Source organism: Corticium candelabrum, chromosome 2, assembly GCF_963422355.1.
Source record: "Corticium candelabrum chromosome 2, ooCorCand1.1, whole genome shotgun sequence".
Classification (NCBI taxonomy): Eukaryota; Metazoa; Porifera; class Homoscleromorpha; order Homosclerophorida; family Plakinidae; genus Corticium; species Corticium candelabrum.
The window spans coordinates 7,226,846-7,247,851 of record NC_085086.1 but is presented as its reverse complement, the minus strand read 5'-3'; the positions used below and the strand labels follow the sequence as shown (position 1 = coordinate 7,247,851).

The 21,006-nt window shown below is 40.2% G+C and overlaps 1 protein-coding gene and 1 pseudogene across 1 annotated transcript; both read right to left on the bottom strand.

Moving 5' to 3' along the window:
• Window positions 1–12,515: 12,515 nt before the first annotated feature.
• Window positions 12,516–14,049, bottom strand: LOC134176184 (ATP-dependent DNA helicase PIF1-like; annotated as a pseudogene).
• LOC134176422 (uncharacterized) lies at window positions 13,973–15,051 on the bottom strand. The gene is made up of 3 exons (XM_062643092.1): window positions 14,578–15,051; window positions 14,097–14,507; window positions 13,973–14,050 (listed from the first exon to the last, which is right to left on the bottom strand). Exons 1-3 carry the CDS (start codon window positions 15,049–15,051, stop codon window positions 13,973–13,975), a joined length of 963 nt encoding a protein of 320 aa, XP_062499076.1.
• Between the last annotated feature and the right edge of the window lie 5,955 nt (window positions 15,052–21,006).

The following is a 21,006-nucleotide window of genomic DNA, read 5'->3' as shown; positions in this document are numbered from 1 at the left end:
ATTCTACCGTATCAATTAATTAGGAGGCAACAAAAGTGGCCGTGTTTATAAAGTGGGTGTGTCCCGTAGCGTCGTAATGTTTAGGCTCTTTTCTGAAGTTCACGCTACGTCCCTGTATCTACAGGCTATTATGTACAACTTTTAAGCCTGTCTTGACAAGAGACCACATCAACAACATCAAAAAAATTGACAAAATCAACACAAACATCAACATCAACAAAGAAATTGACACCAACACCAACACCAAGACCAATCAAGACACCAACATCAATAACAACTTCAACTTCTCAACATCTCAACAGCATCATCACCAACAAAAATATCAACACCAACAAACGTATCAACAACATTGGTAGACGAAAATCACAGAAAGCAACAACACCAGCACCAACAACATGAAATTGGTATCGACAAGAACGGCAACAAAGTACAAAGACAATCACACCAACAACAACACCAGCAACACCAAGACAATGAACATCCCCACCTCCACCAACGCCAACACCTGATGATTGATAGCTACTATACATTTATTTTACATATCTAATTAACTCTAGTGCCATTGCCATGGTTTACAAAAATTTGTTTAGTCGTACATTTTGCGTTGTGTAAACGAAGACAATTAACAAACGTCTTAGAACTTCAAGAAGCTAGTCTTGCCCGCCGACTTCACTAAGTTGACAAACTCAATTATAACTTGCCAATAGCGGTGCCGTTCAGCTTATAGAAACAGGCATGTCAGTATAAACAAACAGATGAGCAAACAAAGCGAAATGCAAAAAGAAATATTACTGATTCATTCAATTGGTTAGTTAAAGATCCCAGTTTCATCTATAGATATGTAACCGTCCCGTTACGAGGTTTCTAATGGAGAAAATTTCACTCATCTATACACTCACATATACCAGATATCCAGCGTTTGCAAATGGCATGCACTGCATGTTGTCTAACTCAGGCTTTCGAACGTTTCTACTATTCTGCAGTCGAATTACGCGACATTTCACTAAAACAACAATATGACAGGCTACGCAGTAACAGACATATGGCTGCAATACATTGCCAATCATGCTAAACACAGGTACTCATGCATAGTTATACCTCCAGAGTCGCTTGCAATTCAGCAACCTTCGACGAAATACACACTATTAGTCTCTAAATGCATTTCTACTACACGTTTGCAACAGTTTATTTGCTTTTACCGTACGGAAGAGCGTTCTTATGAGGCAGGTTTCGTTGTCTGCCTCCGTGTTTTTGAAAAACACTAAAGCTAGCAGCTACAACAGAGACAACGAATAAGTAAATTACGCAGGTTACTAAGAATGATGCCTACCTAACGCGACGAGAAAAAGAAAAAGACAACCACAATCAGACATGCATGTTTATAGACCTCATTACGCAAGCAATGCGAGATTACTGTGTACTCTTAGTAATAGAGTAAGACTGAACAATCTCAGACATACTCCAGCAATAGACGGAATGACGAAGAGAAAGACCGTCTTCATTACAGAAGCTCTTTCACCAGACCACGTACGTCTTCTTTGAAGTGCACCAAGTGAATGAACACATCCGCTTCTGGTGCAGTTGCATATTCTTAGCTGTTATAACTGAGTTACTTTACAGAGTCATCCGCTATAGAGGATGTTCATCCAGTGTAGCAAGTTCAAGTGACAATGATGGCGAGCTATAGCTATGACATAATATCCTTAGGCAAGAAAATCACACACAATTGCTTTTCTCTACTCCGGAGTATAAATGAGTATCTGGTCTGGTCTTTGACTGGGTATGTAGATGTAGAGACATGCCGGAAATGTATCGACCTGCCTGTAGCCTGTATGTCCGTAGGCTAGTAGCTAGGCTAGTCTTGCGTGTCTATGTGTTTATGTGTTACTCCCTGACATGTTAGAATAAGTGAGACAGTTATGACAACTTTGAATCTAACTATAGGCGCTCTATTTAAATTACTATTTATCATACCTACGTACTGGCACTATCTTTTTCCCGGGTACATTAGCCTCAAGGCTAAAATTTAGTTATTTCATTCTAAAGTAAGGATTGTACTAGAGTTGGTCATTAAAACTAGGTGCTTTAGTTCAATAATTCTAGATTGAAGCATGAAGAACTGAAAATGTTGAATCAAAAGTTACATTTCCAAATTTGAAATAATTATCTTCAATTTCTTTTACAAGTAACGTAAAATTCTCATTTATTACTCAGCCATGTTCCAGGTTGCCCGGAATCCCTAGAATATCGTCCTTCTAGCGTTGTCGTATTTTGGCGCCAAAGCTCGAGGTACCGATTGCGTATGTTACACGCGCTACCTGCATTCGCGATGTCTTCTCTATACTGTGTACCTTACTGAAGTGTTTACTGTACAATTTCTGTTAAATTTTGCCTTGGAAACGTAACTCGCTTCTCCATCTTGTGCAAGTCGGAGAAGGTTGATGAACGTGTAAATCAATAATCCTGTCAAGGGTAAATTGTAATTAAGCTTCATCTAGGCCATCGTGGGACACAGATCAGCTCCAAATTTTGCAATTTACAAGATACTACATGCTAACAAGCAGATACCATGTCCTCTACAAGCGTGAATTACTCCTATTTAATTAATTATTGTATTAATTTTGGTGTGGTAGAATTATTTTTTACTACTCAGTAATGTAAATAGAACTTTGTACTCCTCCAACAATACTGCAGAAAATATTTAATTTAGTTTATAATTATTTTATTAACAATGTGCATTTGCCTAGCTATTAGACTAGATGCCAGGAAAAGTTTTAATTTGACAAATTTTGTAAGACTTAGTATGAGTGCAATTAATAACTTGTATCAAATGTATAAACATGATTTATTATATCTAATTGGTGTGTTGCTGTTTAAATCTTAGAACAAAAGATTCATGGTTAAACTTTTTCATATTTTCTGACTGTGGAAGGACTATCAAGACATCACAGACTCTCAAGTAGCACAAACATAACCAATCTCTGTATACGACAACATTAAATTGCATCATGCACAGACAAAGGTTTTCAGTAGAGTTTCCTTCACTTGGGAGTTTTGACGTGACGAGCGTCCAAGTACACTTTACAACATTGAGATGTTTGAGAGCATACTAAAATCAGTACTGGCTGTCTTATAAGTTAGAGCACATTTTTGGATTTTGGAATAAAACAACTTTCATTCAGCAAATAGAATAAATTTGTTCTGGAACATGAAAGAGGAAAATGAGAGGACAATAAAATTTGTTTTTAGAGCCCATAAAAGAAAGGGAAAGAAAGACGATCTACTAGTAGAACTGGATGTGTCATTGGCACACTTCTCCAGCCAAGGCATATCTTCTCAGCCATGCAGGCGTTGAAGGAAGTATTTTCACAGCCACCAGCAGTGTGAGGTACAAACGTATAACTTGTTTTATTATTTGTGTGACCCTCAGAGTGCAGTAGTCAATGCAATGAAGTACAGTACGGTAGAATACCATGTTTGCTACCAAACCTCAATAAGATAGAGTTTCTAGGAATTCCTTTTTTGTTACTATATTTCTAGATTTCCATCACATTAGTCGTTAGCGATGCTGATAAGTTCCTAATTTTTTCTGAGATATTTTTTGAAAGTTAAGGCACATTAAGTTCTAGGGCGGGAGATGTACCTAATGTAATGTTATAGTGGCATGCTGTGGTAGTGTGTGGGGAAAAGTGGCGAGAAGGCATAATAAGACATGCTGTTTGGAACATTGCATAGTCCTGGAGACACTGCTTTTTGGTATTTGTGGATAAGGGAATCAAACTAACATTCGTATTGATAACAGTTTTTGACTGCATTTATCTCAAATTGTGATTCCTAATTGCCAGGATTTCGAATTGCATTGAGGTTCTGGGTGAATACTGATGCTTACTGATAGAGAATGAGCATAGAAGATTTTGCTAATTAATGTTCATGCACATTAAACATGTTCAGTCTGAAGGATGCATACAAACAGTGCCATAAACTGTTGCCTCTTCAAAGATCGAAGAGGCAGTGTTCACATTCCTTCAACCAATTGTCTCTCACTTTGCTTTTTATTGTTACGAATTCCTCTTAATAGCTAAAATGGTGACACAAATTTTAGAACAACGTTTTGCTCTGATAAGTTTTCTGGAATTTCCACGACAGTTTTTGGAAAAGAGAGTACTTTGAATTTGTAATTATTTCTGTGTGGTCATGCCTTATCAAAAAATGTGAAAGTCTCGTTATGCAATCCAGACTTCGTAAACAAACTGATTTCAAATGAAATACCGGTAATCAATTATTAAAATATTACAAAATTTTTAGTACCTCAATTCGGTTTTGCCCACTTATCTACAAGACAAAAGATATTGTACAACGTCTCATCTATCCTTTTCCCTGTTACAAGCCAAATAGATATTGCATATGCGTGGGCCGGCTTACTTCTTGTAAAGATTTAGGACTTTACTTCTTCCTTATTGCTATGGTATCGTATAACCGCATTCATACAATCATGGTTTTATACCACTTCCGTCTATCACCCAAGTGGTAGGTCTTACCTAGCTACACACAAACTCATCAATTAACAAGTATTACGTTTCATAGAATTACGACGTAATCCTGTACATTTTAATTATCTAGCTCGATTAATTAATTGGCTCCATTTTTGCACACTGCTTAGCGGCTTCAAGTTGGTGGCAATAGCCTATACCGTTAGGGTTGTTGTACTTTGGACGGTATTTGCAGTTGCATTTACCTTGTCTAATATGCTTAAGCACAAGTTGCGGCGTAACTAAGATCTGCAATGAATGATGATGGTATGTAGTGGAATAATGATATCTATCAATCAAGTGCAGCGCAGAGCATTTTAATAATTGAACTTCAGTAGATTAGCAGAATGGACAAGAATCAGCAAGAGTCATTTGAAGATAACTTTGTACAGTTTCTCTGTTCTGTTTAAATATACAAGCCAATTGCATCTTCTTTCTTCATTAGTCCAATGTCTAGATTATCTTGTATTACTTACAGGCATGCGCACATGACCAAGGCCACATTTCTCTGTTATCTACGAGCTAACCCCGCATGAGTTGGTGGACTAGATTGATGTGATCTATCTCCACTGGATTGGGATAATGTATTCCGATGGACTCGGATTAGTCTAAAATAAGGAAAAGCGCGGGTGGATGTGAGCATTCGCATTCAGATATAGAATTGCAAAATGGATCATTCTTTACCTACGTGCATGAATATAGTTGCAGTTGCAGCTTCCGTGTTTGCTGAGTTGTTGGACGACACGGAGACGTTGGTTTTATTCTAACTCGTAGCATGGATTGTGTGGCTCTCATTTTGTGGGCATTGATATACCGGCTACGGTGTGTTCGAGTTTCTGGCTTTAGCAAAACTGTTGTATCCCTATGTCATCCTGATAAATTTAAAAGACATTTTTGTGTCTCAAAGAAGTCGGTACGTATTTTAACCGTTGCTCTTGGACATTTTAATGCAATTTAAAAAACAGAAGATTTCCCATAAAGAGGAAGACCTTCTTTGGATGTCCATAAACAGCTACTGGTAACGTGTTATGGATGTTGGCGACGCAAAAGACTAAGGAAAGTGTAGCAGACAGGTTTTGGATATGTGAATCAACAGTGTACACAACTTTACGACGTGATATTACTGCTATTCTTAAAATTGTACTTGCAAAGTCATTCTGTGGCCTTCCTCCTCTAAAGCTGTGCGTTCTATAACATCAGGATCTTGTAGTCGTCGTGGCTTATAAAAGGTATTGGGTGCTATTGATAGATCTTACATACTGATCAAAGCCCCTATACTGAATCAAGATTCCCATATCAACAGTGAAAATATTTGCACTGTGGTGCTACAGGCAACTTGTGATCACAAGATAATGTTCACAGACGATCTTGCATTTTCTCTAGGCAGTACACAAAATGTATATGTTCTGAGAAATTTTGACCTCTTTGATCGGATCACTGACTCTCAAGACTTTACTTCTTCTGAAGGAAATTATTTGTTGTGGGAATGCGCTTAGAAATTCTCACCATGGCTACTAACACCCATCGAGACAACGGTCATTTAACTTCTGAACAGAGAAACTACAACATTTTCTATACGTGACGAGTTTTTCATTCCGAGTTGAGAGTGCAGCATGTGCCCACCGTTTGTGCGCCATATGTGGAAGAGAAAGCCATTTGGTAGATCTTTCATCATATAATTCTACAATATTAGAAGGAGAATATAACCTCTGTTGTGTCATTCCTCTTGTTCCCAGCAGTCTGTTACTGACTGACGTTAGTGTAGGCCAATATGTGGTTGTAGAGAGGACTGCTCTCCATTTTCTATTACGAACATCTGCACACTCAACAAGATTGCTAAAATGAAATCCATCAGTCCCTCCACTCCCTACAAACACTGTATTGTTTATAATAACAGAAGAACATTCACTGCGTTTTGTTTGTATGCCATCCATCTTAGACCAATGACCACTGTGAAGGTCACACACACGTGCTGTGTTCACTATCTCCCTTGACTTAGTCTGACCACCACACCCCCACATACAGTGAGTTGTCATGAAGAGCTACAGATACACCATCCAACTGCAGTTTGTTTGGTAGAACTGTGAGAAAACCACATTTAATGTATTCATTCAAATAAAATTGTTCAATTACATACTGATGTCTATATTCATCCTTGACACACACCAGACACACACCTAAATGACACAATACATTATAGATTTGATCATTCTTTCTGACAAACTTGTCTCACTTATCATGTTTATAAGTTAAAATATGCAGATTGCCATCATCACCTCCTACCACTAGTCTGCCTTCAATCTCTCCCATTCTATTATATTGCAACCACATGTTATAAAGCAAGTTTACATTCCAATGTGTCCGCGATGGCAGACTGTCCTTGATCTAGAATCAACACAACACATACACTAGAAGAAAACAAGAACAATTATAAAAATTCAAATAAAACTACAAACAAGTCAAACATTAGCTATATTTGCATGTCTATATCAAGTTTGAAATATCCATTTTATATAAAGGTCAAACTTCATACAAACACATAATGTTTCTGGTCATAACCTTTACAACAACTGTTTGTTGTCAGCAATATGTCACATGCAACAATTTCCTGTTCTGTGCAGACAAGAAGAGAAAAAGTTGTGTGAGCAAATCCAAGTTTGTACAAGCAATAAATGTAATATCACATCAAGCACACGCAAGCACGCACGCATGAATGCACGTATGTGCACACACATGCTAAACAGAAAGCTTTTCTATTTCTCACATACCTTCCTGTCATCATCATGTTAAGCTTTGTCACATCGAAGAGTCAAATTTGTACATTTTTCAACATTGGTGCGTTTCCTTTCTTCTTCAATTTGTCTAATTGCTACTGTTTTCTTTCTTTCTAATCGTGCCACTTGAGCTGTCAATGTCTCTTCTAAGCTTTTATTTTCTTCACATTTACTCCCTGCCAATGCAACCACTTGCTCTCATCTATTATACTCATTACAAACAAAAGACTAACAGACTAACCTTGTAACAAATGATTGTCATGTGCCACATTTTCCTCCAGCTTTACAGCAACATCTGATTGACTCACACTGTAAAGAATGTTACTGAAAGCTGGAAACATACTCATTGGCTTGCTGGAAAGAATATCAAAGAGAAGGCGGTGTCTGTTTGCTTCCCGAGTGAGAGAGCTGCGACGAAGAGACCTAAACTCATCTTTCGACATGAAACGTTGCTCATAGAGATGACGAAGAAATTCATGACTGAAAAGAAGGTTTTTGGTAAAGGAAATCATAATTTCTTAGAATGGCAGGCCACGACTCGTCTTCTGATGTGAGTGATGATGATGCATATGCACACACAACAGCAGTCTCACTAGTTACATCAGAACTGACGACTGGTGGCTCTTTACTTTCCCTTGATGTTTCTTCTGCATCTGTTGAGATATTAAGTCAGAAAATGGCAAATGAAAATGTAAGGCAATAATAACTCTTCAACATAAAGACCAACAGTCTCTCACATTAGACATACATCTGATCCACTATCTAAAAGTACCATAAAGAAGTACTTTGTATCATAAAGTTGTATTTTCTGATCTGTGAGAGGTAGCAGACAGTTTCATAGCCGATCAATTAACTCATGATTCCATCATGCAGGGTTCTGCCCGTGGTGATTGGAGGTGGTCGGGCCCGACTATCACTCGGCAAACCCTGACCATCACTATGCATGTTTCAACCACCGCCATATATTTAGCTGGAGTTCACTTGCTCAAAGCTAATGACCATTGGAAGGAGAGCAGTTTGTTGACAGGTAAGCACATTGTTCATACGGTGACATATGACGACATATCCGCATACAATCTATATAATATGATCTATCGTTCAGGGCACTAAGGTGGTGTGAGATCCAACACAGCAGTCTGCATGTCAGCGATTAGCAAGGCAATATCCTGGGCGCTCTGTAACAAAACCAGTCAAAGTCGTCTTCAAAGATCTATTGCTAGACAGGAGCACTGGCTGTTCGAAATCTGCTGTTGGTGCATGGAAGGCAGACGTATAACCATGCGATAGTACTAGTATAACGTGAAACTGGGTAACATAGTCCCAAGAGTTGACAGAAGTTGTACCCTCTTAGTCTTCTCTTTCAGATAAGGGACCATCAACAGTGCGATACATTGTTTGTCGCTTTCTTGTCTGTTTTGCGATGACGCATGATTGTCTGCCCCTTTGCTCTACTTCTCTCTCTATCTTAAACAAATCACGCCCTTAATGCAGTGGATACCAGACCACAACTCAGAAATCCTGGGCAGAACAGTAATCATGTGCTACAACACTGTGTATAAAAGTGCTAAAAACCGTACACCTTGTTTAATAAAGTTCCTTTCCTACAAAACATTGTGAAGAAGTATCTCACACATACAAGAGTCTCCCTTTAGGTCACCTCTCCTAACTAAACAGAACCAGTAAAGTTTGTCTGCTTGGTCTGGCCAAAATTTGAAAACGTTTATTATTTTAGACTTTTGGTGGAACTACTAAAACACCTAAGAAAGGTATAACTGATTAAATATGTTATATTAGATTAATCAACCCCTGGCTAGAAAACATCCCTAAATTGATTTAAAATTTTATCTTTAGTCATTGGGATACTGAAATATTTATATAAAGGTGAAATACTATATAGTTTCTAAGGTAATATAACGTGACTAAACACACACCTTAAAACGCTTTAGATTGGCCCAATACAAATTTTTACTCTGTGGTCCTGCTAATTTGATCATGCTTATTATTAACAGGCAAGACATTTGCTCTAATAAATCCTTACTCTCAACGCTGTCTTGACGAAGTTGCTTGACCACATCATCTAGAATAGGATCTCAATCATCACTGAGAGCTTTAAAAAAATGTCAAACGATCCGACGCTTTACTTGCGCAACATACCTAAAATTTCCTTCGCCACTTCTTCTTCTGACTTGGACTTGGATAATCTGTTGAAATCTTCCTCCTCCAATGCAGTGAGAAGATGTTTGCTAAACAGTCTAGACGAAAGGTTTTGCCGACTTGGAGATAATTCCATGGCCACCTCCATGTATTGGGGCCTCAAATTCGTTTCCCATTAAGTACGTACGCATGGTCTATTCCTATAATCATGTAAGTAACTAACAAATTATTTAACTAAACTAATAAATGCTCGGTTAGCATTGTGTTTGGCGAGCGATGGTGTTCTGTCTTTACCTATTCGTGTAACAATGGTTGCGTTACGTAGCAATAGTTTTTGTCAAACAAACGCGGGAACTCAGAAGACAGACTTTTAGTTGCTCTTCTATAGTATTTGGTGTTCAATTATCCGATTCAGGCGTTCAATTATCCGTTGCTTACGGCTGTTGTGCAATATCATGGAAACTGAATAACGTACATAGTCTGCGGTTGGGCAGCTGCTCAAATATCGTCATTCATCGTCTGTCTAGACTCAATAATTTGTAATTAATCTTGACTTTAGCGTGAATTTTTAGTGTGTGTTGTACTATAATTTCTTTTGCACTAATCTTGGTGTCCCACGTTTCTGCGGAGGTCTAACTAAGCTGTTGTGAGCGAACTAAATCTACATATCTAGGAAGCTTACAACAACGCCTTGCTCCGTCAATCGTGGTGTAATCCGCATACTTTGGAAATCGCGCGTCTTGCGTGATACCATGCAACAGTCCATCATGCGTCGCAGCTGGATTTTAGCTAATGAAAAGCTCGAATTTCACTACTTTACCTTCCCACCTTTCTTGAATCAATCATTTATTGTTCAGCTGAAACGTGAGTGAGCATCATAGAAAGACGTCATGAAAGAAAATGTGCGACTAAAATAATTATTTCTATATTTGTTACTTCTAATTAGGACAGAACATCGGATAATTGAATGCCCGAATCGGATAACTGAACGGCCAATTCGGATAATTGCTTGCCTACATCGGGTAACTGAACGCTGAGTTCAGATAATTGAACGCAAAACACTCTAGTTGTCTTCAATTCTTCGTTCACGCTTCAGTCGTCTCACTCGTTTACTGAGATAGTCGCGTAACAATGATCGCATAGTCACGTGACAATGGTTGCGTAGCAATAATTTCTATCAAAGTAACGCGCGGAAACTCAAAAAACAGACTTTTCTGTTCTTTTAGCTTTTCCTTTCCATCCCGTTTGTCACGTATCAGTCTCATTTGCTCTTTAGTCGCGTAAGGGAGCAAAATCGAGTCGTTTGACTCTCCTTGCCAAGAAATTACAATTGAGTCGACCCCTCAAAAGAGGTCCCATGCTTCAATTTTTAGCGCATATGTTACGGAGCCAAAATTGCATTCATCTGGCATCGTCGTTTTGTTGATTTGTCTTTCTGTTTTGCCGTAAATCCATGTGCTGACGTACGTATATATATAAATATATAAATATATAAATATATAAATATATAAATATATAAATATATAAATATATAAATATATAAATATATAAATATATAAATATATAAATATACTAGTAAATGCTTGGTTAGCATTGTGTTTGGCGAGCGATGGTGTTCTGTCTTTACAAACTCGCGTAACAATGGTTGCGTTACTTAGCAATAGTTTTTGTCAAACAAACCCGGGAACTCAGGAAACAGACTTTCAGTTGCTCTTCTAAAGTATTGTGCGTTCAATTAACCGATTCAGGCGTTCAATTATCTGTTGCTTACGGCTGTTGTGCAACTAAATAACTTACATAGTCTGCGGTTGGGCAGCTGCTCAAATACCATCATTCATCAGCTGTATAGACTCAATAATTTGTAATTAATCTTGACTTTAGCGTGAATTTTTAGCGTGTGTTGTAGGATAATTTCCTTTGCACTAATCTTGGTGTCCCACGTTTCCACGAAGGTTCAGCTGAGCTGTTGTGAGTGAACTAAATCTACATATCTAGGAAGCCTACAACAACGCCTTGCTCCGTCAATTGTGGTGTAATCCGCATACTTTGTAAATCGCGCGTCTTGCGTGATACCATGCAACAGTCCATCATGCGTCGCAGCTGGTTTTTAGCTAATCAAGAGCTCGAATTTCACTACTTCACCTTCCCACCTTTCTTGAATTAATCATTTATTGTTCAGCTGAAACGTGAGTGAGCATCCTAGAAAGACATTATGAAAGAAATGGGCAACTAAAATAATTATTTCTATATTTGTTACTTCTAATTAGGACAGAACATCGGATAATTGAATGCCCGAATCGAATAACTGAACGCCCAATTCGGATAATTGCTTGCCTGAATCGGGTAACTGAACGCTGAGTTCGGATAATTGAACGCAAAACACTCTAGTTGTCTTCAATTCTTCGTTCACGCTTCAGTCGTCTCACTCGTTTACTGAGATAGTCGCGTAACAATGATCGCATAGTCACGTGACAATGGTTGCGTAGCAATAATTTCTATCAAAGTAACGCGCGGAAACTCAAAAAACAGACTTTTCTGTTCTTTTAGCTTTTCTTTTTCATTCCGTTTGTCACAAATCAGTCTCCTTTTCTCTTTAGTCGCGTAAGGGAGCAAAATCGAGAGTCGTTTGACTCTCCTCGCCAAGAAATTACAATTGAGTCGACCCCTCAAAGAGGTCCCATGCTTCAATTTTTAGCGCATATGTTACGGAGTCAAAATTGCATTCATCTAGCATCGTCGTTTTGTCGATTTGTCTTTCTGTTTTGCCGTAAATCCATATGACAAGTGCTGACGAACGTATATATATAAATATATAAATATAATATATCTCGAGCTCAATTGACATGACAAGAGAGAGGCTCGCTTCGCTCGCCAATAAATATACTAGTAAATGCTCGGTTAGCATTGTGTTTGGCGAGCGATGGTGTTCTGTTTTTATTAGAGTGCATGATATGTTTGCGTTTAAGACATGGCACGTAGCCACGCCCAGCTCTTCGCAAAATCTTAGGACGTGACGATCCTCTAGCCGTACAGTAACATACACCCAGCTAAACCCACGACGGTCATAACCGAAAGACCGAGAGATTTTTTGCCGACTCTGTGCAAACTTTCTTTCGTAAGCTAAGTCAAAAATTTCAAACGCACTGTAGCTGATCATGCGCAGTAAGAACATCTTTCATTGCTGCGCAGCCAACGACGCTATATTTCCTGAGCGGTTGTGCACCGCGAGGATACAGTACCAGAGCGATTAAGTGTGGTTACACAATGTTTTATTGCCTTTTGCCCCACCTTTGGTGCTCTCCTTGCTACAGCATTACAATACAATTGCTCGATTTGCTGAAGTAGCACTCAGCTGTTGCAGCCTAGCATCTTCCTTCAACCTGTCATTGAGGCGACTGCTCTTGCTAGAGGTGGCTATTCGTTGAAATGGAAAGGGAGGAACAAATAGCAAGTCGTTGAGGCGACGAACACGTGAACATGCCACAAATGTCAACCCAGAAGCAAATTCCCTTTTTCCCACATCGATGACTACTTTATTGATTGTCATACCTTAGGCCTTATGAATGGTGATAGCCCAGGCTAGCTTAAGAGGCAGCTGAAGGCGAGAACACTGTTGGCTGGTTGAGAACCAGCTGCGACGAAGTGGAGTGATGGGGACAGTGCCGTCTGGGAGAGTAGGACCTGTGTAGTTGTCAAATTTTACGGTTACTGCTACAGGCAATTGCGGCGGATTCTGGCCATCCATATAACATATTGCAACTACTGTGCCAATGGCGCCATTTACCAAGCCAACTTCAACCCATAAATTGGCAGTAAGCATGACACGGGCTGCATGAGCAATGCAGACAATCGGCTCCAATCCACCTGCATCATCAGCCGAGGCCTTGCATGTATCTGCACCTGAATTGAGAGCCTTGATTGTGGCTACCGGGTAGTCACTCGCACGCAGCTTGCTGTTATTGTGCTCGGCAACAGCTTCGGTAGTGGTGTATAGATGCAGGGCACCAGTAAACGGTGCAATGTCTTCCACTTCAGCTGGCGTCTGTCTCATGAGATGTCTCCAATCATCAATGGTTGACTCAGCATTTCTCAAACGGAGAAGCAGGTTGCGGAAAATTTGTTGATCGGAATCTAGTCCAGCCTGCCTCATCACTTGATCTAGTACAATGGCACAATCGAACATACGATAGTTGGCACTTCCGAGATCAGACAGTTCTGTTCGAGACTCTGTAGTGTATAGAGGCAGATCCATGACAGGAGGTAACTGACCCCAATCACCAATAAGTAAGCAGGAGCATCCACCGAAAAGTTCAGCTGCTCTGTAAGTAAAACAAAGTTGATAATATAAATGTAATTCAATCTATTTATAATATATATATATATATATATATATATATATATATATATATATATATATCTTTGCTCACCTGTGGGGAAACACCTGACGCAAGCGTCTGTCTACTTGACCAAAAAGCTTTCTGCCTACCATGGACATCTCATCAATGATGATGTATTCTACAGCTGCCAGTGATTCTTGGATGTTTCGAAGGCGGTTGCTCTCGAGCTCTTTAAAATCTCCTTTGATGGGAAGCCCTAACAGAGCGTGGAGGGTGTAGCCATCCACATTGAATGCAGCTACTCCAGTAGGGGCTGCGACACGAAGACCGTTTCCCAGAAGACGTTTCAAGCACTGAATGAGGTATGACTTTCCAGTTCCTGCTGTACCAGAGACAATCATTCTGAGCGGCTGCTTGCACGATGATCCATTTTCAAAATGCTCACGGACAATGTTGTAAGCATGAAGCTGGTTGCCTTGAAGACGCTCAGGATCAGCGACCGTGTTTGTATGTTGAGGCACGTAAAACTGGCGGTGTTGAGCGATAAAGTGTGGCATTTTGTCAAGATTTTCATAAGTTTTGGCAGCTAGTGACCAGTCAACATGTCTTTTCTCATCGACTAAATTTAAAAACTGAGGTGTGTGCTGGCATAGCAGCATCCAATCCTGCACTGTGCTTGATACAATCTGGTTACTCTCCTCAGCTACTTGTTCCTATAATGTGCCAAGATTACCACAGTTGATATGCTAATTGTTTTAGACTCATTATAGAACGTAAACTTACCTCCTCTAGATTTGTTGCGCAATCTGTTCTTTCCATTGCCTCAAGTCGATGGATGTCATCTGCAAGGGATGGTGGAGAAGCACCCGATTGAAGAAAGAGGGAATATGCTGCAGCATAGTTGTCTACCCCTTCTAGAAGTTGCTCCAGTTGTCGGAACGGCTGGTACATCATGAGCTTCTGCTTGCAATATTGCTCATAGTGTGAACCACTTGGATCTGGGGAGAAGTAAGGACGACAGATCACCACAACATTCTTTCTTCTTTGTATAAGACCATCGCCAACTCTTTTTGGAATTCTGTATTTCTGAATGAACTGCAAGAGAGTGAGATCCTCAAACTGTTCAGTGGTGGGACGGGCAATATAGTGATCTACTTGGGAGTCGATGGTTACAGCTCTGTCGTTGTCTAGTTTGCTATCTACTTCCCGAGATCCATCCAGGCTCAGAGTGACAAAATCACGCGATGCTCTAAACATGGGCAGCTGCAAAAGTAGGTGACAGTTTCTTGTGCAGAATAGTCTCTCTGTTCAACACTATTAATCAGAAGTTTCTGCACTATTTTTAGGGGCGTGGCATCATCTTTAAGGCTCTTCATGATGTGGTTGTAGACCTCCCTCATAGCTTTTGAGCGGGGTTCACTTTTGGTTGCATATTTAGCTACATACTCAATAACTCTATGTCTCGATACTATATACTGCATGTCGACATTGGCTCTCCAAGTAGACAGCTGCACGGGGTTGTAGCTGTTGAGGAGAGTGTCATTACGTGCAGTCTGTACATGCAGCTCTCCATTCTCGGTAACAATAGCTGTCGCTGGCTGCAGTTGTTTTGGGTAGCCAAATCGACATTCTTGCTTGCCATTCCTCTTCTTGAGACAGTAAGCTGGTGAGCATCGTGTATGTCTTTGGCATGTAGCTATAAGGTCTATTAAGTCTACTTTGAGGTCTGCCACTTCCGAGTATAGTTTGTTGCAAACATGTTGAGGCTTAGTTCTTGGAGGCGGGGCATCCTCAGCATTGATTCCATCTGCTGCAATGCTTGGGTTTATGGTGCTGATGATTTTGTCAACAAAACTGGTGATCTCTTCGGTTGCTGAAATAACATCAGAATCGTTTTCACAGGCCAGCAACTGCTCTACATTTGGTGCGTCCTTAAACCATGCAACACCATGTACGTGTGGACTTCCGCGATGCTGCCACTCAAACCTGAACCAGTAGTCAGTAGTCCCAACGATATCCACATAGAATGCATCTATGAACTTGCTGATGCGATTATAGAAGAAGAAATCAGCAACGGCCGGGTTTTCTGACACTGCAGAGCTGCGACTGGAAGAGCAATCTGAGTTGTCGGGGCAGATGAGACGAGCCAGCTCAGGCCACTGTGCATCTGCAGCACTGTGGGTAAAGAAAATTGTGGGCAGTCCTAGAGTGTCAACCATAGAAATAAGCCTTGTCCTCTGCTTAAACCAGTATTGGCTGGTACCACGCAGGCTGCTGGCATAGTGCAAAACGCGATTGCTAAAGAGTTCTCCTGTACAGCCAACCATGTCTTTCAGTTCTTCCAGTGACAGACGAGCATCTTGTGGATGCTGGTTGATAAAAATTTTGCCACTTTGCAGTGCACGCCACCTCATCTCTGTGTTCAGTGCAAAGTAGCGAAACCGTGGGTGTTTGGCAAACTGACCCTCTCCATACATCATCAGATGTTTAAAGTAGTTACCAATGGTTACTGCACGTTTTCGCGGGGCCACAAAATCGCCAGCACCAGTGGGAAGTAGTGTGGGGAAGGCACACGAAATGTAATCCTCGGTGGTGAACTCGTTGACAGGAGATGCACCTCTTGAAGGCCAGGGCACAGTTTTTTTGCAAGTCGATGACAGGCGCTCTAGTATAGAATTTTTAATACTTTTCTGCTCGGTGATCTTTCTGGCTGCAATTGACACGAATGTGCCAATGTCATTGGGGTTCTCGTCGTTTGCAGGTTGCTCGAGATCTTGTTGGTCATCAAATATTGTTTGTTCAACTGTGCAGAGTCCGGTCAAGTCTCCGTCAGTAGGCAGCTGTCTTACAGCAGCATGGTCTACTTCAATGTTGTGGTAGTACTTGTTGTGCTGTTTCAGCCACAGGAGAGCACGCAAAACTACCGATCTTCTTACTTTGAAGTCACGATGGGAGTTGTCATACCCTTCCTTTCTCACGACAAGGACATCTAGATCACGTGGAAGTCTCGGCAAACTGGTAGCTAAGGTAGTGATGTTTTGTGGCAAGTTGATGACGTTACCCCTGTAGCCGTACTGTCCATACCGAAGTCGGTAGACTGACATGAGAGGCATCACTGCTGAGATCAGCATTTCCTCTGCTTGTGATAAACCCTTTGTTTCATGCAATTAAAAGTGATAAAGTCATTTTCATGAAACATGTAGCTATCGTGTAGTAGTAATACTCACTGACCTGTAGTTCAGGTGGAACTGGTCCAGGACTCATGTTGTTTGCAGCAGAGTAGAGTTTTGGAGAAAGCTTGTCTCGACTACATCTAATGCACTCGTGTTGCGAAGTCAGCTTCATACTTGGAAATTTTTCCAGGCAAGTAGAACATGTGCAAATCTGTATGGAACACATTTCGTGATGGAATTTTATCATTTTTTCGTAAACATGCCTTTGTTCTATGAGGGGGAGGCTTATCTCTTGGCAATCTCCTCTGTTTTGGTGTAAACTTTCAAGTCTTTCAGCTCTCTCTTGAGAAGACTCGGTAGCCAGTCTTTGGTGTTGAGCAAGTTTCATGCGCTCTAGTCTCGCAGCTCTCGTTTCAGATGACTCATTTGCCAATCTCTTCCTCATGCCCTCCAGTCTGGCATCACTCTCTTCAGCTGACTCATTGGCCAACCTCTCACTCTGCAGAGCACGTGCATGCTCTAACCTGCAGAGATATAGCAATAAAGGTTTGAGTGTTCAAGTTAGAGTTGATTCACTATACATAGCTGACCTGGAACCTCTCTCGTGAGCTGACTCTTTAGCCAGTCTCGCAGTTTGTAAAGCACGTACATGCTCCAACCTGCAGAGGTAGAGCAATAATATTTGAGTGGTCTGGTTATCATTGATTCACTACATAGCTGAATTAGCACTTCTCTCTTCAGCTGACTCATTGGCCAACCTCTCACTTTGCAGATCACGGACATGCTCCAACCTGCAGAGATATAGCAATAAAGGTTTCATTGGTCAAGTTAGAATTGATTCATTATACACAACTGACCGGGAATCTCTTTCTTGAGCTGACTCTTTATCTAGTCTCGCAGTTTGTAAAGCACGTAGATGCTCCAGCCTGCAGAGGTCGAGCATTAATATTTGAGTGGTCTGGTTATCATTGATTCACTACATAGCTGACCTAGCACTTCTCTCTTCAGCTGACTCATTGGCCAACCTCTCACTCTGCAGATCACGGACATGCTCCAACCTGCAGAGATATAGCAATAAGGTTTAATTGGTCAAGTTAGAGTTGATTCACTATACACAGCTGACCTTGAATCTCTTTCTTGAGCTGACTCTTTATCTAGTCTCGCAGTTTGTAAAGCACATAGATGCTCCAGCTTGCGGAAGGAGTGCAATAATATTTGAGTGGTCTGGTTACCATTGATTCACTACATAGCTGACCTAGCACTTCTCTCTTCAGCCAACTCATTGGCCAACCTCTTACTCTGCAGATCGCGGACATGCTCCAACCTGCAGAGATATAGCAATAAGGTTTCATTGGTCAAGTTAGAGTTGATTCACTATACACAGCTGACCTGGAATCTCTGTCTTGAGCTGACTCTTTATCTAGTCTCGCAGTTTGTAAAGCACGTAGATGCTCCAGCCTGCAGAGATAGAGCATTAATATTTGAGTGGTCTGGTTAGTTGGGTTATTACACTGTTGACCTAGCAGTTCTTTGTTGAGGTGACTCCCTGGCCAACCTCTGAAGTTGGAGAGCACTCATGCGCTCTAATCTTAGTGCTCTTTCTTTAGACGTCTCTGCTCGCCTCTTTGCTCTGTCTCTCTCATTTCTCTTCGCTAACCTTGCCTTTCTCTGTTTGCCTGACTCCGCTCTTCTTCTAGCTTTGTCTCTCTCATTTCTTTGGTGAAGTCTACCTCTCCTCTCTTCTTCACTTTCCGACCCATGACCCGCTCTATCTTTTTGCTTCCTTTTAGGCCTACTTACTGTAAGTGCAGAAATTTTCATAAGCATGCGATTTAACTTACTAAGAAATATTACACGAGAGACAATTTAGCGTTCCAGATTATTAATTAATATATTAGTGTTTCCATTTCATTGTCCGGGGGTCGGCGTTAAATTACCGTATTATCTCTAACATAAAATGTCCTTAATTATTTTTTTAAAGTGCCTGATAGAAGTGTCTGTATTAGAGACTGCATTTGTCACAATTTCAATGTTGTTTAATTAACTCAACTGTGCTTACTTAACAATAGAAATTTAGCTATCATTTATTGCCATCCAATACATTACGTTTGACTGCTGGTAATAAGCTTGTACTACGTGAGACGAATGCTTTTACTGAAGACTGTAACTTTATTCTTTGGATGACGCACTGTATTAGAGACTTGTGTTTACGTTAGAGGTAATGAATGGCTTATTATTGGCTGTAGTTAGTGCAATTTCTGTGTGTGTGTTGCGTATGTGCTATGTGTTTTACTGACCCACTGTACTATAGACTTGCAAGCTGTAGTACAATGAAATCTATTATGCCGTCTGGTTTGTAAAGTCTGTTACAAGTACCGGAAGCAAACTCTGCTTCAGAAGTACTTAGACCATCACGGCTGTCTAGAAAGAAGACGTGACGTTATGAAGGATCCGAGTAGATCTCAGAAGTACTGTTTTCTGTAAGTGCTGTTTTCTGTAAGTGCTGCAGGTTCTCATGACCTGGAATAATGTCCAGCCACCGTGCAATACCTGCTAATACATTATTATTATTATTATATTACTATATTATTATTATTATATTATTATTATTATTATACGGTATTTGATTCAGGCCATCTATTATCCAAACTCCATGGCGATCAACTCGGGCGAGTAATCATACATAATTGCGCTTACTAATTACGGTTGTCAAATTAGAGCAACTAAATTCATGTTAACGTGCATGCTTATTATCGTTCGGTGGTTTGGCCGCTGGTGAAATGACATCGGTCATCTGTTTCTACGCAATAATTTGTAATACTGTACACTGTCTTTAATTAATTAATACATTATCTTCAACGTTATACCTATCGTTGTGGCAGCTTCTTGATCATAGCATAGCAAACGGACCGTTTAGTTTTATTAGTCGCAATGAAGTCAGCATCTAGTGTCTAAGTTCGCGGTGTAATGGAGGGTGCTGCATATTCTCTAGTCCGCGTGTCCCGCTTTACACACATGCAACATGCACTTCCACACTTGTCGGAACTAAACGCTTCGCTAGCAGACAAATACCGATCGCTGTCTACTATTACCTACACAATATTAAAATATTTAAAACAGACAATTTAGAACTCGGTCTTGTAATCGCAGACCTGTGTACGTGCAACCTAGAGTACTGTACCTGTACATGGTATGTACACTATAACTACAGTACATAGAAATTATCTTGCGTGTGCAAAACCGCAGTAGCAGATGTCATGCAGTAATTAGTGACACTGACTACGGTATACAGATTTACAGCTAGTTGTCACACTACTCGCTTAAACTGCTCACAAGAAAAACTGAAGACGTGCGCATTATTTTAATTAAACTAACGTTCGGGCTCTCATTTCGTAATAACCTTCCTGTTCGCTCTTTCTCTGACTCTGCCGCTCTTCTTCTAACGTAGTCCTTTTCATTTCTTCAACAGCGTTTTACCCACTCGTTCACTATCGTTTCACTCACTGCTTTCTATTGAGTTAGTCGCGTAACAATGATCGCATAGTCGCGTGACAATGGTTGCGTAGCAATAATTTCTATCAAAGTAGCGCGCGAAAACTCAAAAAACAGACTTTGCTCTTCTTTTAGCTTTTCCTTTTTATTCCGTTTGTTACGAATCAGTCTCCTTTGCTCTTTAGTCGCGTAAGTGAGCAAAATCGAGAGTCGTTTGACTCTTCTCGCCAACAAATTACAATTGAGTCGACCCCTTGAAAGGAGTCCCTTGCTTCAATTTTTAGCGCATATGTTACGCAGTCAAAATTGCATTCATCTGGCATCGTCGTTTTGTCGATTCGTCTTTCTGTTTTGCCGTAAATCCGCATGACAAGTGCTGACGCACGTATATATATAAATATATAAATATATAAATATATAAATATATAAATATATAAATATATAAATATATAAATATATAAATATAATATATCTCGAGCTCAATTGACATGACAAGAGAGAGGCTCGCTTCGCTCGCCAATTAGTTACATAAGAATATTATTAATGA

Coding starts and splice junctions, on each gene's coding strand:
- LOC134176422 (XM_062643092.1), bottom strand. CDS start 15,051: ATGTTTAGAGCATCGCGTGATTTTGTCACTCTGAGCCTGGATGGATCT. Junction 14,508..14,577: donor GCGCAACAAATCTAGAGGAG/GTAAGTTTACGT, acceptor GGCACATTATAG/GAACAAGTAGCTGAGGAGAG. Junction 14,051..14,096: donor GTGTCGCAGCCCCTACTGGA/GTAGCTGCATTC, acceptor ACGCTCTGTTAG/GGCTTCCCATCAAAGGAGAT.